At 41.9% G+C, this 24,784-nt stretch overlaps 1 gene segment (V, D, J or C); it reads right to left on the reverse strand.

Annotated features, from left to right (window-relative positions):
- The window catches only part of LOC112670967 (immunoglobulin heavy variable 3-48-like), a 75,872-nt gene that overhangs the window by 43,228 nt on the left and 7,860 nt on the right, over positions 1 to 24,784 (reverse strand). Inside the window, 1 exon segment of the V gene segment in view lies at positions 21,283 to 21,376. Within this exon segment, the coding sequence occupies positions 21,283 to 21,376 (94 nt within the window).

A 24,784-nucleotide genomic window follows, 5' to 3' on the forward strand; every position in this document is an offset into this window, starting at 1 on the left:
AGGGAGAGCCTCTGCAGGTATAACCCGATAGAAAGAGATGCCAAAACAGAAGAGCCCAGTGCATGCTGCACACACTAGAGCCACTCTCTGAGATGCCAGACCATACACAATATATAACCGCTTCCTCAAAAAACTGTTCCTTTTGGAGGAGGAACATAACTGGCTTTTCTAACACAGGGAACGAGGTACATGGTTAGAGAAACTCTCATGGTGGAGGAATTCAATTTCATATTGCACTTCTGATAGCCATCAGTATTTGGTTTCCTCAGGCCGATCCCCATAGCCCTGCAATTTGACCAGAGGGCTCCTGATATATGTCCGTTTGCAGGACTTTCCATCACTGAATGGATCTCGTGCATCAGGAAGACTGCAAGCAGTCCACACCCTCCAACTGGCAGCAACATCCACTGAACAGTGATAGAGGGTGGTGCTAATAATAGTCCTGCTATTCGAATCTATTGGAACTCATCTTTTGTCCCCCATGAAGCTCTTGTGTTACTGGAGACAAGAATGAGATCATGTGCATGGTCCTCAGGTGGCAACTGTCACTTCCTGCAAATCATATAATGATTGTATCATACTCAATGGACTTTCCACATTAAAAGAGCTCTTGAGTGCATACAAGTGCTGGATCAGGGGAAAGAAGGATATAAGATTATGATATTGTGTGATAAATGGCAGTGATTTTTAGAGTTTCCAGGTAACCCAGAAGGTAGTTATCCCAAAATATTTGTTTTTTTTTTTGTTTTAAACTTTAAAAACAGACATTTATTTTTTGCATCAAATGCAGGTGTTCCAAATATCCAAAGGATGGAATAAGGCGGGGTGGCCTACAGACTAAGGCTAAAATGATTGACCCTAAAATGATTTAATTCATGTCCAGTAAAAGAAACGTTATCACCACAAAAGGCTAAATAAAAATAATACCAACTTAGAGAGGTTAAAAGTATTTTTCATTTTACATTTTTAAATGAAAATTATCTAAAGAGATGAGAATCTTTATTTATTTTTTAGTAATAAATTTATGTTTTATTGGTGTTCAATTTGCCAACATATAGAATAACACCCAGTGATCATCCCGTCAAGTGTCCCCCTCGGTGCCCTTCACCCACTCACCCCCACCCCCCACCCTCCTCCCCTTCCACTACCTCTAGTTCGTTTCCTAGAGTTAGGAGTCTTTATGTTCTGTCTCCCTTTCTGATATTTCCTACCCATTTCTTCTCCCTTCCCTTCTTCTTTAAAGATGACTGGCATAAATGGCCAACAATTAGTGTAAAATGCACTATAAAACAAGGAGAAATAATCTGTTGTTGTCTACATGATATGTGCAGGGCTGGTGGAGTATTTTAACCATTTTTTTATTTAAATTCAGCTTGCCAGCATACAGTATACCATAGTATACCACCCTGTATTTGTCACATCGTATGTGGTAATTGGGTGATGGGCGTTAAGGAGAACATCTGATATGGTGAGAACTTACTGTTACGCTGTATGTTGGCTAAATGAATTTACATATTACATCATCTTTCAAACAAGAAAATACTGAGGATTTTGAAAAACACCCATTTTGGGAGTCGCTAAGAAAACTGAGTTCTGGGGCACCTGAGTGGCTCCATATTTGAGCTTCAGCCTTCAACCCACGTCAGGATTATGGAGTCCTGGGGGTGAGTCCTACCTCAGGCTTCCCAGAAAAAGCCTGCTTCTCCTTCAGCCTGTGTCTCAGCCTCTCTCTGTGTCTCTCGTGAATAAATAAATAAAGTATTTAAAAGAGATAAAGCAGAGTTCAGGGAGGAATCTATCCCCCAAATTACATAGAGGCATGTGTATCCACTGACATACCTGTGTTCTACATCATTTGTGGAGAAGCCTTGGATTTCCCTAGAAGTGAGAGTGTTTCCAGGTGAGATGACCATTGGATCCCTGGACTTATAAAGTACATTTCTCTCCGCAACCATAAGGAGCATCCCACAACTCATTGAATCCATGAATACAAGAATAGCCATGGAAGGCAGAAGTCATCTCTTTTATTTCTGTCTCAATGTCTGTGCTTGTCATCTCATGTTATCATCTCTTACTCTTATACTGAGCAACACACATGACCTTCCCTGGTTCTCATTACAACACATCAGAATGATTTTCACCAACATCAACTCTGTGGTTCTGGGATGCAGCAGACAGATCATGGGTCTTGTCAAGCTCTGTTACCCTAGGATCTAATTATAAATATTTTATCCAAATGGGATTAGAGATCATACTTAAAAAGAGTTCTACTTTCTATACAACCTTGATGATATTTAGTATTGTCATAGTTTAATTTATTCAATTCAGTAATTTAGTCAGTAAGTGGAGATGTAGTGGTGTATTGTGAGGATCATTATATTTACATTTATCATTTACCTTTTTCCAGGGAATAGAACATTAATCTGTTACATGTTTCTTAAAGAACTGCTGAGAATAGTGCCACCATCACGGACGTGGAGGATGTAGGGTTGGTGATGCTCCCCACGTGCCTATTCACTATTCCTATTTGGGCTTCATAAAATCTGAGGTGCTCTAGAAGTCCCCGATGGGCATTTCAGATTGATGGTCTTCAAATTTTGCGGGAAAACCCCTGCCAAACTCTGCTGATCATGGTTCATTTATAGAGAAGGCTTTAATGCAGTTTCTGGATCTTAGAATCCAGAGCTGGAAGCCTGTGTCCCTAGGTCAGCATGGAAACTGAGCTTTCCATCTTGAAGTGAATGGTATTTGAGCACCTAAGCCCAAGATTGGGGCACGCACAGTGACTCTCCATCACCAAATGGAAGAAGTGTTGGGTTCCTGAGGACACAGCATGTCCCATTAAGGAGCTTCCAAATCCTCATGGAACCCAGTCCTGCTCCACTGCATTCAGTCTCACACCCTGCACATATGAACTCATGGAAAGAGTAAGAAATTATTTGAAAGGGGAAAGAAAAGTGGAGCCTCCTCCACAGATGGTTCTGCAGATATTCAGGCACTACTTAAGAGTGGAACTCAGTAGACTAAAATTGTCTTCACATCCCTGATGCAGCTGGCTTTTGAGACGAGTGGAATTTCCTTTCAAGATGGGATTAGAGCGCTAAGTAGGTACCAATAGCTTGTAAGGAGGAGACCAAGCAGAGACCCTTCTGGATGAAGGTGTTGGTCGCCCTCTCAGGTAATGAGCTGTGACAAGGTGAAGGGTTGCTGAAATCAAAGAGTGTATGTAGTTGGTAGATGAAGAAGGAAGGTCAATTAACAATTTGTATTCTCGTTTGGTTACTAAAATGAGGATTGTAGGTGTCATGCATATTGCCTCCTTGTATTATTTCAGATATTCTTTGCTAACATACACAAGGGGAGAGGAGTTACGATGTCAGACCTGCAAGGGATCCTGGGCTTGTGTCATCCCTGAACACAGCTGGATATTTATCAAATAATTCTGAGCTAACAAGAAATCAATTGGAGGATGAGAGAACAAAAAATGCTAGTCTTAAAAAAAATGCTAGTCTGCAAGTAGAAAATCGACATGTTTTGGAATGTAGGTGGTGTGGAGTGTTGTGTTGGGGAGATTTAGCTGTGGGGCTAGGACAGGGAAGGAAAATACTTCCTGAAGCTACTACAATTAGGATAAAGAGAAAAGAGGAAAATTGTTTAGACTTCATTTCGTTTTATGAGTTCATCATAGAAATCCACCCACTTGAGGTTATGGCTGGTTAAAGGTGCTTAGATTACATAGCCGGCTGGAATCTAAAACAATATTTTTATAGATACAACTGGGTTTGAACAAACATTGAAGACACTCAAGAATCACTTATTTTAGAGATAAAATAAAAAAGCCATTGTCAGCCCAAAATTAAAACTGATATTACAGAAATGCTGTCCCAAATGCATGAAAAAAGAGGACGGATGAAACAACAGCATATTGGGGAACTAGAAGATAATATTGTAGAAAATCAAGAAAGAACACTATAAGGAAACAAAGTAATTGTCCCCAAACGTAGACAGGGAACTCAGTGACTTATGAAACAATAACATTCCTTTGATAAGAGGCCCATAAAATGAAGACCGAGAAATGGTGGCAGGTTTATTCAATGAAAGAATTCCTGACAAGCTCCCTAATTGGAAGGACAAAGACCTCAACATCCAGGAAGCACAGATACTCTCATGAAATTCAACAAATTCGACCTTCTCCAAGGCATTTCATTTTCAAACTCACAAAATATGCAGGCAAAGAAGGAATTATGAAAGCAGGAAGGGAACTGCTGTCCTGACCTCAAAGACATCAAACAGCATCTGGACGGTGATGCTCAGACTCAGGTCCCAGAGGATCAGCACATCCCCATCTTCTGGAAAGGTTGATAAATCATCATCCTTACACTAAAGTTCCACAATCTCCCATGCCCCTGCTCCCTGTGTAAAGTTTCTCCCTCCATGTACACTGGGACTTGATCACAGAGTCCTAGGAGTGTCCACAGGTTCATCTTCCCTGCAGAAAGGAACATGTGAGAAATCCACCCTTGATCCCATGGATGGAACCTATCAGGGACTTACCACAGCAAATGCAGCAGAAAAGACCAGATCACCAGGGCTTGAATTCCCGTGTCACCATTATCTTAGCCTGTGCCCTCTGCTGGAACATCGTACTTGGTCTGCGTGGATTAAACAACAGACACTCATTCCCACAGTTCTGGAGTCTGGGAAGCCTGAGGTCCAGGTGCAGGTAGATGTGGTGTCTAGAGAGCGCCCACGTCCTACCCCATCCTTTCCTCGAAAACTCACATTGGACCATGGGGCAGTGAGCTTTCCCAGTCCTGATGTATAAGGACCCTGGTCCTATCCTGGGGCTGCACCCTCCTGACCTAAGTGCTCCCCTAAAGCCACACCAACTCCTCCCATCACAAGGGCATTAGGTTTCAACATGGGGAAGGTAGAGGTCACACACCATGGGCTGATATCAGCACCTGAAGGATCAATGATTTATATCCTGGAAGTCGAAGGCTCCTCCAATCCAGCTCCTCACCCAGAGGATCCTCATAGATCCAATGGAAGCTTCTGGTCCCTGCACAAGGACACACATGACCTTCAGAATCAGCTGATAACTTGGAGGGTGATAGATTCCACTTCACCTTCTGGGTGAGTCGTCTGTCCACTTTTATAATCACATGATAATTTTTGCCTCTTCTCTCTGATTATATTTCTCATTTATCACTACATCAGGTATTATTTCTTTTTGTGCATGGATTGTAAGTCCCTCTTTTAAAAATGACTTTATTCTTATATTCATGAGAGACACAGAGAGAGAAGAGGTAGAGACACAGACAGAGGGATAAGCAGGCACCATGTGGGAGCTTGATGTGGTACTCGATATTGGGCCTCCAGGATCATGGCCTAGGCTGAAGGCAAACGCTAAATGACTGAGCCAACCAGGGATGCCCATATCCCTCTAGTCCTTGACATACATGGAGGTATTTGTATATTTCTCATATTTGGGTAAATAGTAAAAAAGTGTAAGCAACTCTGTCTTCTGTGCATATGAAGTAGCTGTTTTCCTAAAGAATCTAAGTTTTCAAATCAGAAGCTGAATAGTTAAGAACAAATTCCTGGTCCAGAGAAGCTCTCTGGGGGAAACAGCTCCTTGGAGAGGAAGCCCAGACCCTGACAGGAAACCTGCCCAGAACCTCCATCTGCACCTGCTCCTGGGCCTTCAAGACAGAAGTGGTGAGGAGTGTGCACCACCTGGTGGTCCCGATCCCCTTCTACAAGGAGGTTTGTGTCTGGGCTCACACTGAGGTCCCCTCACTGTGTCCCTTGCACAGTAATACAGGGCCGTATCCTCAGCTCTCAGGCTGTTCATCTGCAGATACAGCGTGTTCTTGGCATTGTCTCTGGAAATGGTGAATCGGCCCTTCACAGCGTCTGTGTAGTATGTGCTACTTCCATTACTGCTAATGTATCTGACCCACTGCGGCCCCTTCCTAGGAGCCTGGTGGACCCAGCTCATGGCATAGCTACTGAAGGTGAATCCAGATGCCACACAGGACAGTCTCAGGGAACCCCCAGGCTTCACCAGGTCTCCCCCAGACTCCACCAGCTGAACCTCACCCTGGACCCCTGCAGACACAAGACATCCTGGTCAAACAACTGTCCCACATCCCATGTTTCTCTCACTCACTTTCACTCACAGACTCAAGGTCTCTGGTTCTCTTTGAATTACCTTTTAAAATAGCGACAAGGAAAACCCAGCAGAGCACAGACTCCATGATGTTTTGTCTGTGTTGTGTCCTGATTCCTGAATCGGGTCACCTTGGGATCCTGGGGCTGGGGCTCCTCTCCCAGCTGCAGGGTCGGGACTGGGCTAGTTTAATCAGTGAAGGGAGGGCCCTATTTGCATGTCCTATGACTATATAACCAGCTGCAGACTTACATTCGTGTATTTAAAAGCCAGCACAAGTGTTGCACCACAATTCTATAGCAATTTGTGTAGATGGCTCTCTGACTACATGAAGTTCTAAGCACAGTTATTTTCAATTTTCTGGGTGCATTTCAAAAAACACATCAGTATAGGTCATTTTCTGGAGATATTTCATCTTGTTAGTATATTTTAATCCTAAATATTTATTTAAGGTGGTAGTGTAAATTGGATTATTTTGTTAATTTTGTACATGTAATTTGTTGTTATTTTGTAGGAATATATCATTATTTTATTTGCTGATTTTATATACTGATTTTTTTGCTGAGTTCATGAGTTATTTCTTCCAGTTTTATGTGACGTTTTTTCATTGACTCTATTGACATTGTCATAGTAATACTAATTATTTTCCTTCCATGTTACTACGTTTTCTTTTTTTTTATGTAGTTTTCTTGGTACGTTTACTGGTAGGTACTCCAGTCTGGGGCAGAAAGCATTTTCCTCTTGTCTTCAGGATGCATTGTCAGTTCTATTTATTTTACGTGCATCCTATGTTTATTGCAGCATTTTTTTCTTTTTTTTTTTAATTTTTTTTAAATTTTTTATTTATTTATGATAGGCACACAGTGAGTGAGAGAGAGAGAGGCAGAGACACAGGCAGAGGGAGAAGCAGGCTCCATGCACCGGGAGCCCGACGTGGGATTCGATCCCGGGTCTCCAGGATCGCGCCCTGGGCCAAAGGCAGGCGCCACACCGCTGCGCCACCCAGGGATCCCTGCAGCATTTTTTTCAATAAAAAATTTATTTTTATTGGTGTTCAATTCGCCAACATACAGAATAACACCCAGTGCTCATCCTGTCAAGTGCTCCCCTCAGCGCCCATCTCCCATTTACCCCCACCCCCCGCCCTGATCCCCTTCCACAACCCCTAGTTCATTTCCCAGATTTAGGAGTCTTCCATGTCCTTTCTCCCTTCCTGATATTTCCTACCCATTTCTTCTCCCTTCCCTTCTATTCCCTTTCACTATTATTTATATTCCCCAACTGAATGATACCATATAATGTTTGTCCTTCTCCGATTGACTTATTTCACTCAACCATAATATGCTCCAGATCCATCCATGTTGAAGCAAATGGTGGTTATTTATCATTTCTAATGGCTGAGTAATATTCCATTGTATACATAAACCTCATCTTCTTTATCCATTCATCTTTCGATGGTATTTTTCATAACAAATGCAGCAGGAAATTTCAGTTTCAATTCAATTTCAATTTGTGCCTCTGATCAACCATAATTTTTGTTTTCTTAGATCAGTCCCCCTGACCATGTAGGCTACATTCAGGACTTCTGATCTGTCACAAAATCTCGCCCATTCCACGTTTGTTTTTTTTAATATTTTTTTATTTTCAAGAGAGACAGAGAGAGAGAGTGAGAGAGAGAGAGAGAGAGAGAGAGAGAGATGCAGAGACACAGGCAGTGGGAAAACAGGCTCCATGCAGGGAGCCTGCTGTGGGACTCTATTCCTGATCTCCAGGATCAGGCCCTGGGCTAAGGGTGGCGCTAAATAGCTGACTCACCTGGGTACCCTCATTTCCATCTTTGAATAGATCGTATGCACCAGGAAGACTGCAAGCAGAGCACACCACACAAATGGCATCTGTGTCACCTCTACAGAGACATGGCCAATGGATGCTAATAATAAATCTGTAATTCTAATCCTTTGGGAGCATCTGTGCCTTCCTGGAAGCCCCAACCTCACTGCTAGGAGGTGCATTGCTCTTTTTTGTCACTCGTTGGATGACCTTATGTGTATGTACTACACATGTCTATAATTACTTCCTGAAACTTAATATGATATTATTACAATACTCAATAGGCTTTACAAACACAAATGAGTCCTTAGGATCCAGAATCAGAGTAGGGGTGAAAATAAGTTTATGATATTCTGAAACAAAACACCAGGATTCAAGGTTCACCTCCAACATATAAATCAGAAAGAATTCACCACACCATCTTTATTATAAGAAAATATGGGAGAGAGAAGTGAATATGTCAGAAGATTAGGGGGACTCAGGGATTGTCACATCCCTGGAACAGCTGGATAGTTATTGAATCATTTCGAACACCCATGAAATCAATCAGAGTTGAAAAAACAACAGAAAGACTCCTAAAAGAATACTGAGCAGGTTTTGGAGTGTTGGAGCTGTCTACTGTTGACACTGTGGAGATACAACCGTGGGGATACAGCAGGAGGGAGGTTGCTTGCAGAAGCTACAGTCAAGGGCTTTAAGGACAAGAGAGGAACATATGAACTTATAGAATTCTACTCCTGCGGGGGACAGACCTGTCATGATGGTGCTCAAATGGAAAAATGGGGAAATGTCCTGTATCTAAGGATGCCCTGAGTGCCAAGAAGAAAAAGTGGCACTATGTGATGTATATTGAAGGAGGACTGGAACCTGAAGTCCTGTGAACATTGGGTCTGAGTGCAGGCATTGTTCTTTGTTTCCATCAACTGAACTCTGTGTGGTCCTGCGATTTCTATTCTGAAACCAGCAGGCAGAAACTAGACCCTTTCTCATGACAACCCCTCGGAGGACCAGCCTAGGTCTAAACTACAGGAGCCTTCCATATTGACGATTAGAGACCCATTCATGTGCCTGAGATAAACCAGCTCAGACACAGGTACAGTGAAGATGGAATTCAGAGGTAAACTGAGGACAGAAAGGGCTTGATGGCTCTCCTATGAGGGCTCCCTGAAGACTCGGGGGTGCAAACATTCATTCCCAGGCTAGAGGTAGGAGACCATGTTCATAACGGATCTCCAATACAGCCAGGAAGAGAGTCACAAAACCCCCAAAAAGGTCTCAAAAATGTGGGATGTGAGCACCTACAGAGGAAAGAAAACCAGCAGCAAATGATAACAATCCATTGCCAACTGTACTGTGCATTTAGACATCCATGTAAGTCCAGCTCAGGTCCAGGGCTGCACACTGCAAGAGGAACTGTGTGCTCCATCACTTGCTCCATCCTCTCACATCAATTTTCTGAGCATTAATTTCAGGGGACAGCTGCTATTTGTATAAATATTTATGAAATCGTCAAAGCCAACCAATGCCCTGCTTCTGAGTATTCAGAGCTGCTCCCTTGCCTTGCTGACCATGAGTGGACTTACCTTCCTTGAAATAGATTCACAGTCATGTAATTTCACATGTTGACTATGAAATAGAATGGTAGAGCTGTTAGATATTGACATGACCATGTCATGTTACCTGGTTGCTGCAAATTCCATGACAGAAATGATTGCATTTAAATAAAACGATGAGGTAAATAAGTCATGTAAGACCCTTGAGGGGTTCCATTGAGGAAATCCTAAAGGGAAACTGATCTCATGTCCAGAGGGAGAGTCACAGATGCAGGTGGGTTTGAAATGAGGACACGGGGTACCAAATGTTCATCCAGTGACAAGGGACACACCTAACAGGCATCAGTACAACACAACCTTGTAAGCTGATGGTGAGACACAAATCCCACTGGGTCATCTCATCCTCATCTTCTGGGAACGTTATAAAAGAACATACTTAAACTGAAGTTCCAAAGGGTCTGAGTATCTCTGGCTCTCTTGTATCATTGTTCTCCTTCTGTGTGTCCACTGAGACTTTTTGACAGCTACCTCTGGTTTGCACAGGTTAGTCCTAGTTGCAAGTGAGAAATGCACCCTTCACTGTGTGAGGGCAGTTAACTGATACTTCTCACAACAAATAAGGCAGGGCTATGCCAGAGCATCAATGTGTCCCTAATATCTCTATCTGTGCCATAAAAATCTTAGGATTATATGTTCATACTGTGAAAAATGTCCAGGATGATTTCACAAGGATTGCTTTGAATATGTAGAGGGTTATGAGCAGTATAGAGATTTTCGCAGTATTTAATTTTGTTTTTGTTTTAAAGATTTATTTATTGATTCAGGAGAGTCACAGAGACAGATGCAGAGACATAGGCAGAGGGAAAAGCAGACTCTCTTCCAAAAGCCTGATGCAGGACACCATCCCTGAACACCAGGGTCACAACCTGAGCCCATTGCAGACACTCAAATTCTGAGCAACACAGGTGTCCTGACAATATACATTGTTCTAATCCATAGGCATGGAAGGTGTTCCCTCTTTGTGTCTTCTTCAATTTCTTTCCTAAGTCATCAAACAGGTAGAAACATTTTGGGTAAAAAAAAGACAGAAACAGAACTACAGCTGGAGGGCATCACAATGTTTGCAGACAAGCTCTATTTTAAAGGCTTTATGATAAAAATAGCATGGTACTGGCAAAAACAACACATAGATCAATGGAGCAGAGCAGAGAGAGCAGAAATGGACCCTCAACTCTATGGACAACTACTCCTCAAGAAGAAAGAAAAAAATATCTAAGGAAGAAAATCTCATCAATAAATGGATCTGAAAAAAAAATTGAACAGCCACCGGCATTAGAATGAAAGTGGACCATTCAGCTACACCAAACACACAGAAAATCTCAAAATGGATGAAATTCCGAAATCTGAGGTAGTATTTCATCAAAATCCTAGAGGTGAATTCCAGTAGAAACTTTTTTTCCTCACCTGCAGCTACTGCTAGCAAGGCACCTCTCAAAAGACATAGGAAACAAAGGGAGAAATAAACTATTAGGACTTCATCAAGATAGAATCTGTACAACAATGCAACAGGCGACAATATGAAAGGCAACCTACAGAATAGGACAAGATATTTCCTTAACAAAGGCAGCACCCAAAAAAACAATCAATCCAGTCATGAAATAGGTAGAATACATGAACAGGCATTCTCCAAAGAAGACTGACAAATGGCCAACAAGGAGATAAGAAAAATGATCCACATGACTTGTCATCAGGGAAATACAAATGAAAACCACACTAAAATCCCACTTATACAACTCAGAATGGATAAAGCAACAAGGCCAGATACAATAAATATGAGGGAGGATATTGAGAAATTGGAACCCTCTTCCAGTATTGGTGGGAATTAAGGCTTTTTGAGCCACACCAGAAAACAGAATGGAATGTCCTGAAAAAGTGAGAATAGAGCCACTCCAGGACCCAGCCATTGCCTTTAATGGAATTTACACCAAAAACACAGATTGATTGATTGATTATATAAATTTATTTTTATTGGTGTCAATTTGCCAACATATAGAATAACACCCAGTGCTCATCCTGTCAAGTGCCCACCTCTGTGCCCGTCACCCAGTCACCCCACCCCCACTGGTAGGATCTTGGCCTATTTGTATTATCATTTTAGGTTTCATGCTGCTTCCATATATTATCTATCTTGTTTTCTTGTTACTCAGGCATTTGTCTACTTAGAAGTACCATGTCTTTCTTTTGTCTTCCCAGTTTGATGCTTGTTTAGTGAAATTATTCCTCACACCATGTCCATTATTTATTGCCTCATAGCTCCCTGATATTCCATCCCTGTTCATCTCCTCCAACCAAAGGATAAGAAATGAAAAATAACCCAGGATTTCCCTCTTTTGATGCAGTTGGGACACTGACTCCACACAAGCCCCTCGTGGAGCAAGACCGTCCCGACCACTGACCCACAACACACAACCTGAGCCAGTGTCCTTCCATGGCACCATCCAGGCATTTATAATGTAATGAGAGGCCTGCCTGGCTCACAACGGATATGAAAGTGAAGGTGATAAAAGCTTATACTCTCATGATTGTGTGTGTGTGTGTGTGTGTGTGTGTGTGTGTGTGTGACCTCTGGGTCCACATCACTACCAAGTCATGCTGGGAATCTCTCACACTCCCCAGACATTTTAACATTTTTATAGAACATCTCTTTTCTATTGTGTTCATTGGAGATTCCTCTATGCCGTGCTGGTGCAAGACAGCGTGTTAACTTGGGGTCCTGTGATCCACAATGAGTGTCATTAGGACTCATGAAAATGTTCAGATGATGTGAATGGAGTTATTTGTAATTGATGAATATTTCTGTTCAGGAAATGTTAATTACAAGTAAGTGCAAGCACTATAGTTGAATTCTAATTCTCTATGAAGGAGGCTGAATAGGTAAACACACAATCAAGTGTTCAGAGAGATTCCCTGGGGGAAACTACTCCATGGAGAGGAAGCCCAGACCCCGACAGGAAACCTGCCCAGAACCTCCCTCTGCACCTGCTCATGGGCCTTCAAGATAGAAGTGGTGAGTACTGTGCACCCCCTGGTGGTCCTGATCCCCTTCCACAGGGATGTTTGTGTCTGGGCTCACACCGAGGTCCCTTCACTGTGTCTGCACAGTAATACAGGGCCGTGTGCTCAGCTCTCAGGCTGTTCATCTGAAGATATGGCGTGTTCTTGGCGTTGTCTCTGGAGATGGTGAATCGGCCCTGCACAGAGTCTTTGTAACTTGTGCTACTTCCATCATAGCTAATATATGCGACACACTGCAGCCCTTTCCTGGAGCCTAATGGACCCAGCTCATGTCATAGTTATTGAAGGTGAATCCAGGGACCACACAGGAGAGTCTCAGCGACCCCCCCAGGCTTCACCAGGTCTCCCCCAGACTCCATCAGCTGCACCTCACCCTGGACACCTGCCGACACAAGACATCCTGGTCAAGAAACTGTCCCACACCCCCTGTTCTCTCAGTCACCTCCACTCACAGACTCAAGGTCTCTTTTTCTCTATGAATTACCTTTTAAAATAGCGACAAGTAACACCCAGCTGAGCACATACTCCATGGTGCGTTGTCTGTGTTCTGTCCTATTCCCTGAAAGGGTCACCTGGGGATCCTGGGTCTGGAGATCATCTCCCAGCTGCAGGGTAGGGGCTGGGCTGGTTTAATCACTAGGGGGAGGGCTCTATTTGCATGTCCTCTGATTATATAGTCACCTCCAGACCGCGATTCAATTCTTTATAAGTTATATACAAGCATTACTTCACAACTGTAGATCACTTTCTTTTGGTGATACAGTGGATTATGATGTTCTAATCCATCAACATATTTATCTTTGCCTTTGTGATTTTTGAAAACTCTGTCATTATTATAGGTCATTTTTAAAAAAGTATTTCCTCTCCTTAATGAACTTTAATAATAAATATTTATTTTTGATACCACTGTAAAAGGGATTATTTAAATTTAATACAGATAATTTGTTGTTAGTGGGTAGAAATTAGCTTTATTGTAGATGTTTGTTTTATTTAAAATAAATAATTTTTTATTGGTGTTCAATTTGGCAACATACAGAAAACACCCAGTGTTCATCCTGTCAAGTGCCCCCCTCAGTGCCTGTCACCCACTCACCCCGAACCCCCACCCTGATCCCCTTCCACCACCCCTACTATGTTTCCCAGAGTTAGGAGTCTTCATGTTCTTTCTCCGTTTCTGATATTTCCTACCCATTTCTTCTCCCTTCCCTTCTATTCCCTTTCACTATTATTTATATTCCCCCCAATGAATGAGAACATATAATGTTTGTCCTTCTACAACTGACTCATTTCATTCAGCATAATACCCTCCAGTTCCTTCCACATTCAAGCAAATGGTGAGTATTTGTAATTTCTAATGGCTGAGTAATATTCCATTGTACACATAAACCACATCTCCTTTATCCATTCATCTTTCGACGGACACCGAGGCTGCTTCCAGAGTTTGGCTATTGTAGAAATTGCTGCTACAAACATCAGGGTGCAGGTGTCAGGGCATTTCAAGGCATCTGCATCTTTGGGGTAAATCCCCAGCAGTGCAATTGTTCGGTCATAGGGCAGATTTATTTTTAACACTTTGAGGAACCTCCACACAGTTTTCCAGAGTGGCTTCACCAGTTCACATTCCCCCACAAACAGTGTAAGTGGGTTCCCTTTTCTCTGCATCCTCTCCAACATTTGTTGTTGGCTGCCTTGTTAATTTTCCCCATTCTCATTTGTGTGAGGTGGTATCTCATTGTGGTTTTGATTTGTATTGTCCTGATGGCAAGTGATGCAGAGCATTTTCTCCTGTGCATGTTGGCCATGTCTATGTCTTCCTCTGTGAGATTTTTCTTCATTTCTTTTGCCCATTTCATGACTGGATTGTTTGTTTCTTTGATGTTAATAAGTTCTTTATAGATCTTGGAAACTAGCACTTTATCTGATACGTCTTTTGCAAATATCTTCTCCCATTCTGCAGGTTGTCTTTTAGTTTTGTTGACTGTATCCTTTGTTGTGCAAAAGCTTCTTATTTTGATGAAGTCCCAATAGTTCATTTTTGCTTTTGTTTCTTTTACCTTCGTGATGTATCTTATGAGAATTTACTGTGGCCGAGTTCAAAAAGGTGTTGACTGTTCTCCTCTAGGATTTTGATGGAATCTTGTCTCACATTTAGATGTTTCATCCATTTTGAGTTTATCTTTGTGTATGGTGAAAGAGAGCGGTCTAGTTTCATTCTTCTGCATGTGCATGTCCAATTTTCCCAGCACCATTTATTGGAGAGACTTTCTTTCTTCCAGTGGATAGTCTTTCCTCTTTTGTCAAATATTAGTTGACCATAAAGTTGAGGGTCCACTTCTAAATTCTCTATTCTGTTCCATTGATCTATGTGTCTGTTTTTGGGCCAGTATGACACTGTCTTGATGACCACAGCTTTGTAGTACAACCTGAAATCTGGCATTGTGATGCCCCCAGCTATGGTTTTCTTTTTGAAAATTCCCCTGGCTATTCACGGTTTTTCTGATTCCGCACATATCTTAAAATAATTTGTTCTAAGTCTCTGAAGAAAGTCCATGGTATTTTGATAGGGATTGCATTAAACGTGTAAATTGCCCTAGGTAACATTGACATTTTCACGATATTAATTCTGCCAATCCATGAGCATGGACTATTTTTCCATCTCTTTGTGTCTTCCTCAATATCTTTCAGAAGTGTTCTTTAGTTTTTAGGGTATACAACCTTTAACTCTTTGGTTAGGTTTATTCCTGGGTATCTTATTATTTTGGGTGCAATTATAAATGGGATTGACTGCTTAATTTCTCTTTCTTCTGTCTCATTGTTAGTGTATAGAAATGCCACTGACTTCTGGGCTTTGATTTTGTATCCTGCCACAATGCAAAAAAAATCATTTTTGCTTTTGTTGGCCTTGCCTTTTTAGATATGCCTTGGAAAAAATTGCTGTCACTAAGTTCCAAAAAGTTGTTCCCTCTCCTCTCCTGACAGAGATTTAGACAGATTGTTGTCTCACTTTTTTTCCTGTTGTCTCACATTTTAATTACTTTGACTTTACATTTTTGTTTGGTATAAGAGAATGGTCCAGTTTAATTATTCTACAGAGGTTGTTCAATTTTATTCATGCCAATTAGTTTTGAGACTGCTTTATTTTCCCAGGGAATATTATTTCCTACTTTCTCGAAGATTTTTACCATATATTTGGGGGTCCATTTCCTGGTTCTCTATGCTGTTCAATTCATCTATGTGTCTGTTTTTGTGCCAGGACCACACTGTATTAATGATCATAGCTATGGTGTATAGCTTGAAATCACACATTCTGATGCCCCAGGTTTCGTTTTCTTTAGAAGTTCTTTACAGATCTTGGAAACTAGCTCTTTATCTGATATGTAATTTGCAAATATCTTCCAGTCAGCACTGGCCTTGATGCTCCCAGCTTAGCCTTTTACTCTCAATATTGTAGGTAACTTTTATTATACAATATTTTATACTTCCTGAAGTTGAATCCTAAATACTTTATTTTTAATGCTGGTGTCAACAGAATTATTATGTTAATTGTCTTTTAGGTAATTTGTTTTTAGTGTGTTGAAACATAAATTTATTTTCTATGTTGATTCTGTATCCTATAGATTCTCTGAACACATTCATTAATTCTAAGGGTTTGTGAGTGGATTTGTAGGATTTGACCCTGTAGCAGATCATGTCATATGGACTCAAATAAGAGGAAGTGTGGCAAGATGGGTGAGAACCTCTGGGACAGGAAAGCCCAGCCCTAGAGAAGTGGGAACTTTAAAAAATCTACACTGGATTCTTCGAAACTGAAAAGCGCTTAGCAGGGAAATTGGACAGAATCGCAGGAGGAGCGGTGAAGTCTCCATTTTCCCAGAGTCACTAAGAGGAAGTGCACCATGGGGGAAAGCGCACCAAAACTTGTGGGTAGGTCCCAGTAAAGAGCTGGAGTGCAGCCTGTAGGACATTTGGGAGAAGCCAGGGAGGCAGGGGCTCCGGACAGTGGGGTCTGTATATTGCGGCCTTTGGGAGGTGCGGGCCATGGGAGTGCAATTCCAGAAGCGCATGGCCCTGGATCCAAGGGCACCCATCAGACAAACCCCAGGATCCTGCATTGCCCCAGGGACAGCCAGGACTCTCCTGCCGCTTGAGTCACCAAGCTGTGCAGGTCAGTGCCCCCCACTGCCCCGGGAGCATCTAAGCCAGTGTGGGGGGGGTACCGGGAGACTGGATTAGCTACTGCAGGGAGCTGACTCCAGGGCTGGAGACCTTGCTGTTGCCATTTTGTTGTTCCTCCATCAGAAAGAATCAATACCCACTATTTGCTTTGTCATGGATGCAACTGGAGGACATTATGCTGAGTGAAATAAGTCAGTGAGAGAAAGAAAGCAAACATATGGTCTCACTCATATGTGGAATATAAGAAATATTGCAAGGGGCTATAAAGGAAAGGAGGGGAACAGAGTTGGGAAAATTGGAGAGGAAGACAAACCATGAGAGACACTTAATTCTGGAAACAATGTAATGGTCTCTGGAAGGGAGGTGGGCAGGTGGATGGGGTGACTCAGTGATCTGTGGAGGCTGAGAAAAATTAAGGTCATTCCACCATAAGTTTGGCATTAGCACAAGTACAGCCATCTTAGGCCCCTGTGACTGAGAGCTGAACAGGAAAAAGGATAAAGTAGATGTGGTTTGTATATAAATTGAAGTATAATTAAGCCGCTAGAAATTATGTATAACATGAAGGAACATTCATGTCCACATGGTTGGAACTTGAGGTATTATATTGAAGAAAATAAACCAATCACTGATAGGCAATGATATGGTCTCAGTCATATGTGGAATATAAGAAATATTGAAAGAGACCAAAAGGGAAGGAGTGGAACTGACCGGGGTAACACTAGAGAGGAAGGTAAACCATGAGAGTCACTTAACTCTGGTAATTAAACTGAGGGTCACTGGAAGGGAGGTTGTTGTGGGGATGGGGTAACTGAGTGATGAGCATTAAGGAGTGTACGTGATGCGATGAGCACTGGGTGTATAGTAAATATTCGAAAATTGAATTTAATTAAATAATAATAATGAAGAAGAAGAAGAAGAAGAAGAAGAAGAAGAAGAAGAAGAAGAAGAAGAAGAAAACTTTAGCCTGTATTGGCTGCTGTAACATCTAAATGGATTTGGCAAATCAAAAGAAAGACCTTCATTTCCCATAGTTCTGGAGTCTGCGATGTCTGAGGTCCAGGTGCACAAGGATGTGATGTCTGGAGAGCACCCACGTCCTAGCCTGTCCTTTCCCTGTCACCTCACATGAGGCAGGAGGCAGGGAGATTTCCTAGTCCTGGTGAGTAAGGTTCCTGATCCCATCATGGGGATCTATCTGCTGTCCTAAATGCTCCCGAAGGCTCCACCTCCTCCTCCCATCTCATGGGCCTTAGGTTTCAACATGGGGATGGTAGAGGTCACACACAATGAGCTGATATCTACACCTGAAGGATAAATGAAAGGACCTCCTCCAGCTTTTCTCCCTTATTTTTCATAATTGTTTAGTGGCATTTTTCACCACACCACACCATGTTTTTTAATGTTACCTGATAACTCCTTGAACTCGAGTTCTACCTGTTCTCCTCTTGCCCTACTTGACAAACTGTTGTGACTGCCTTTGTGTGTTCATATTGACTCTTGTGGTACTTTGTAATGCTTTTTGCATGTAAATCTTGGTTGATAGGTGTCATGTGTCCCCATAGAGTGATTTTATCCTACCCCTTAAATTGTAGAGGTTTTGTCATATGTCCTTGCGCACATTTCAGTGAGTCAGAATCTTGGCCTGTGCCAACAGACAGAATAGGAAAAGATGTTTCCTTTTTTAAAAAACTTTTATTTATTTATTTACGATAGTCAGAGAGAGAGAGAGAGAGAGAGAGAGAGAGAGGCATGGACATAGGCAGAGGGAGAAGCAGGCTCCATGCAGGGAGCCCGACTTGGGATTCGATCCCGGGTCTCCAGGATCGTGCCCTGAGCCAAAGGCAGGCGCTAAGCCTCTGTGCAACCCAGGGTTCCCGGAAAAGATGTTTCCTTAACAAAGTCAGCACCCAACAATACAAACAATCCAGTGAAGAAATGCAGAGAAGGCACAAACAGCCATTTCTCCAAAGAAGACCTACACATGGCCCACAGGCAGATAAGAAAAATGATCCACATGACTTGTCATCAGGGAAATACAAATGAAAACCACACTAAGATCCCACTTATACAACTCAGAATGGATAAAGTAACAAGGCCAGGAAACAATAAATATAAGCGAGGATATTGGGGAAGTGGAACTGTCTCTTTTACATTTGGTGGGAATGCAGGCTTGTTCAACCACTCCAGCAAACAGAAAGGAATGTCCTGAAAAAGTGAGAATAGAGCCACCCTGTGATTTAGCCACTACACTACAGGGTATTTACCACAAATACGCAAATTTAATGAAATGAAGGGACCCCTGAACTCCAATGTTCACAGCAGCAATGTCCAAAATAGTCAAACCATGGGAGGAATCATGAAGCCCTTCTACAGAAAAGTGGATAAAGAAAGTGCGGAAGGAGCTTGAATGTCCATTGACAGATGAATGGATAAAGGAGATATGGTCTATATATACACTGGGACATTACCCAGCCATTAGAAACTATGAATACCCATCATTTGCTTCAACGTGGATGGACCTGGAGGGTATTATGCTGAGTGAAGTAAGTGATTCAGAGAAGGAAAAACATTATATGATTTCACTCATAAAAAGAACATAAGAAATACTAAAGGGAATAAAGAGGAAAGGAGATAGAATGAGTGGGAATTATCAATTCCCATCTATCTTAAACATCCCATCTATCTATAAATTCCCATCTATCATCAATTATCATCTATTACATGAGAAACTCCTAAGTATGGGGGAAAAAACAATGAGAGTGGAAGGGGAGATGTTCGGGGGGTTGGGGTGCAAGGATGACAGGAGCTGAGGGGGGGAAATTGGTGGAATGAGTACTGGTTATTATAATATATGTTGGCAAACAAACTCCAATAAAAAATATACTCAAAATGTGCTTTATATATATAATGGGATATTACACAGCTGTCAGAAATGATGAATAACATGAAATAACATTTCCTTAAACATGGGTGGCACTGGAGGTATTATGTTGAGAGAAATTAATCACAGAAAGGCAATGATATGGTGTCATTCATATGTGTAATATAGGAAATATTGAAAGAGACCATAAAGGAAGGAATGAAAATTAGTGGGGTAATATTAGAGGGAGACAAATCATGAGAGACCCTTAACTCTGGGGAAAAAACACTGAGGGTCGCTGGAAGGGAGGGGGTGGGCAATGGGGAACTGGGTGATTGGAGTTAAGGAGGGCACCTGATGTGATGAGCACTGAATGTGTAGTAAATATTAGTAAATTCAATTTAAACAAAGAAAAATTACTTTAGCCTGTCCCAACTCCTAGAATATCGTACATGGACTGGATGGAGCAAACCACAGACCCTCATTCTCACAAATCTGGAATCTGAGACATCTGATGTCCAGGGGCAGGCACATGTGGTGTCTGGAGAGCACCCAGGTCCCAGACTGTTCTTTCCCCATCACCTCACATGGAGCCAGGATACAGGGAGCTTTCCCAGTCCTGGTGTTTAAGGGTCCGGAACCTATCATGAGGCTGCACTTCATGACCTAAGTACTCCACTAGGGCCCCAACTCCTCCCCAAATCCCATGAAGCAGGGTCCTGTCCCCACCACTGACCCACAACACATACCCGAAGCTAGTGACCTCCCTGGCACCATCCAGGCATTTATGACTTGATGAGAGGCTTGCCTGGCTCTCATCAGACATGAAGGTGAAGGTATTTAAAGCTTATTCTCTCATGATTCTGTGTGTGTGTGAGTGACCTCAGAGTCCACCTCCCTACCATGTCATCCTGGGAATTTTTCTCACTCCCAGGCCGTTTTTAACATTTTTGTAGAATGTCTCTTTTCACTTGTGTTGAATGGAGATTACTGAATGCCATGATGTGCAAGAGAACAGTTATCTTGGGGTCCTGTGATCCAAAGGGAGCGCCAATATGACTCATGAAAATGTTCAGATGACATGAATGGAGTTATTTGTAATTGATTAATATTTCAGGTCAGGAAAAGTTAAGTACCAGTAAGTGCAAGTGTTATAGTTGAATTCTAAGTCTCTAAGAAAGAGACTGAATAGGTAAACACAAAATTAAGACCCCCTGGGGGAAACTGTTCCATGGAGAGGAAGTCCTGACCCAGACAGGAAACCTGCCCAGAACCTCCCTCTGCATCTGCTCCTGGGCTTTCAAGACAGAAATGGTGAGGAGTGTGCACTCCCTGGTGGTCCCAATCCCCTTCTACAGGGAGGTTTGTGTCTGGGCTCACACTGAGGTCCCCTCACTGTGTCCCTCGCACAGTAATACACGGCGGTGTCCTCGGCTCTCAGGCTGTTCGTCTGCAGATAGAGCGTGTTCTTGGCGTTGTCTCTGGAGATGGTGAATCGGCCCTTCACATCGTCTTTACCTTGTGCTACTTCCACCACTGTAAATGTATGCGACCCACTGTAACCCCTTCCCTGGAGTCTGGCGGACCAGCTCATGCCTTAGCTACTGAAGGTGAATCCAGAAGCCACACAGGAGAGTCTCAGGGACCCGCCAGGCTTCACCAGGTCTCCCCCAGACTCCACCAGCTGCTCCTCACCCTGGACACCTGCAGACACAAGACATCCTGGTCAAGAAACGGTCCCACATCCTCTCTTTCGCTCACTCATCTCCACTCACAGACTCAAGGTCCCTTGTTCTCCATGAATTACATTTTAAAATAGCGATCAGGAAAACCCAGCCAAGCACAGACTTCATCATGGTTTGTCTGCGTTGTGTCCTGAGCCTTGAATGTGGCTGCCTGGTTTTCCTGTGGCTGGGGCTCCTCTCCAGCTTTAGGGTCGGGGCCCGGCTGGTTTAATCAGTGTAGGGAGGGCCTTATTTGCATGTCCTCTGACTATATAGTCAGCTCCAGTCCTAGATTCAATTTTTTACAATATATACAAGCATTACTTCACAACGGTAGATCACATTCTTATGTTGGTACAGTGAATTTATGATCTCTAATCCATCAAAGTATTTATTTTTGCTTTTCTGTGCCTTTTGAAAGTCTCTCATTAATATAGTTCATTTTTAAAGAGGATTTTCTCCCCTTAAACGAGTGTAGTCATAAATATTTATTTGTAATATCAGTCTAAAGGGGAATGTTTTGTATATTTTATACAGAAATTTGGTTGTTAGTGTGTAGAAATTAACTTTATGGTCTATTTTGATTTGATATCCTAAATTTTCCCTGAGTGAATTATATACTTTTAAGTGTTTTTTTTTTTGGAATTATTTTTCTCCCTGACAATGTATATGTAAACAAATTATTTTATTCCTGTTGAATGATTTTAAAGTCTTTTATTTTATTATTGCCTAATTTCCATGGTAATCTTCGACTTAGGGGTATTGGTGTTTTTCTTCTTTCCTGTCAGACACTTTCTTCTAATATTTTGTTTGATATATGGCAAATCTAGGAAAGCAAATGAATTTCGTTTTGCATGAGAATGAGCTCCATAATATACGGTATGATGTGGGATCTCAGGACAGGACAGGAAGTCTGTTCACACATCTGCCCAATTCTCATTGAAGATACTGGTGGCTGTTGAGCTTGATATGTTCATTTTACATATGAATTCGAGCCTTTAATCTGATAGGACATTACCAAATATCTTCTCCCATTTTGTAGGCTGCCTTTTAATTACACTGAGTGATTCCTTTGTGTGAAAATGCTGTTTCTTGATAAAGTCCCCATACTTCATTTTCCTTTTCTTTCCCTTACCTCTGGAGACTCGTCTAGAAGTGCTTGCAGCCGAGGTAAAAAAGGGCTGCCTGTGTTCTCTGGAGAATTCTGATGGTTTCCCGACTAATTTAGATCCTTCATCAACTTTGAGTCCATTTTTGTGATGATGTAAGAAAACTGTCCCCTTTCATTCTTCTGCATGTGGGAGCACCAGCCTGGCAGTATGTTTTACCATCATCTTCACTCTGCTAATGCACTGGATATACTCCCATTCCAATCAGGTCCTGGAGAAGACCTGTATTTCTCCAGCGTTCCCTTGGTGGATGGCTTTTGATGTGTCCCAAAGCTTTACAAGGAAACAAGGGGTTTGAGAGACATACTGGATTGCATGATTGTGATTTAATGTTCGTTGATTGAAATTTTGCTTAAATTCTTTAATTTCTTCATTCATTTATTTCTTCTTCAATAAGATGTCCTTTTATGTGCATTTATTTAATTGCTATGTATTTTTTATTAAAGGTTGATTTCCAACATATACCATAGCTCCCCAGGCTCATCTGCTCAAGTGTTCCCCTCAGTGCCTGTCACCCAGTCACCCCATGCCCCACCCACTTCTCCTCCCACTACCTCTTGTTCGTTTCCCAGATTTAGATGTCTCTCATGTTTTGTCACCCTCTCTAATTTTTCCACTTATTTTCCCTCATTTCCTCTATAATTCTTTACCCCAATTTTTATATTACCCAAAAGAATGAAATCATATAATGTTTGTCCTTCAATTGACTTACTTCACTCAGCATAACACCCTCCAGTTCCACTCACGTTGAAGCAATTGGTGGGTATTCCTCCTCTCTGGTGGCTGAGGAATATTCCATTGTAAATGTAGAATACATGTTCTTTATCCATCCATCTTTCAATGGACACCAGGGCTCCTTCCACAGGCTGGCTACTATGGACATTGCTGCTATAAGCATGGGGACACAGGTGTCCAGGCGTTTCACTGCATCTGTATCTTTGAGTTAAATCCCCAGCAGTGCAATTGCTGGGTTGTAGGACAGTTCTATTTTTAACTCTTTGAGGATCCACCACACAGTTTTCCAAAGTGACTGCACCAACTCACATTCCCACCAACAATGCAAGAGGGTTCCCTTCCTCCACATCCACTTCAACATTTGTTGTTTCATATTTTCTTAATTTTCCCCATTCTCACTGGTGTGAGGTGGTGTCACATTGTCCTTTATGGGCTTTCCATGTTTTATTGGGTTTGCCTTCTTGTTTCATAGCATATTGGTCTGAAAATATGCATGGAGTGAATTCAACCATTCTGTACCACTTGACACATGAGTTGTGACCATGTGTATGATCAATTCTGGAGTATTTTCCACGTGCAATAAAGAAGAACGTGTATTCTGCTTTGGGAAAAATGCTCTGATATACTTGTGAAGTATGTCTGATCCAGTATGTCTCTCAAACCTCTTATTTCTTGTTGAGCTTCTGCTTAGATGATTCTCACTGCTGTCAGGGGACGTTGAAGTCCCCACTCTAAAGGTAATATTAGCCATGAGTGTCATTAAATTTAAGGTTAATTGGTTTGTGCACTTGTCCCAGAGTTAGCAGTGTGAATATTTTGAAAAGGTAGATCTTCTGTTGGATAAACAATTTTTATGATATAGTATCCTTCTTCATCCTTTATTATAGGCTTTGTTTTAAATTCTAGATCAGCTCCTATAAGTATTGCCCCTCTTCCTTCCTCTTGACATCCATTGACATGATTAGTGGGTGAATACTCCCTCACTTTCAATCTGGATGTGTCTTTTTATTGAAAAAGAGAGTCTGCTGGAACTGCTGGGTTGCTCACCTGTTCAGCACCTGCCTTTGACCCAGGGTATGATCCTGTAGACACACTATCAAGTCCCACATCAGGCTCCCTGTATGGAGCCTGCTCCTCTCTCTGCCTATGTCTTTGCCTCTCTCTCTATGTCTCTCATGAATACATAAATTAAATCTTTCAAAGAAAGAAAGAAAAAGAGTCTTTGCTATGATTTTCTCAAATATACGTTCTGTCCTTCTCTCTCTTCCTTCCCTTCATGGGCCCTAAATATTTTAATTTAGTTTGAACTAATGGCACTAGTGATTTTTCAAGCCTTTCATGGTCCATTATTTGTGTGTCTCTACTTTCCACACCTTCTTTCCTTTCTATCACCTTGTATTCTATGTCACCTATGCTCCATTCGGCCTTATCTATCATGGCTGTTACAGCATCTAGTTTAGACCCTATCTCACATTGATCATTTT

The sequence above is a fragment of the Canis lupus genome, chromosome 8 (genome assembly GCF_003254725.2).
Source record: "Canis lupus dingo isolate Sandy chromosome 8, ASM325472v2, whole genome shotgun sequence".
In the NCBI taxonomy this organism is placed as follows: domain Eukaryota; kingdom Metazoa; phylum Chordata; class Mammalia; order Carnivora; family Canidae; genus Canis; species Canis lupus.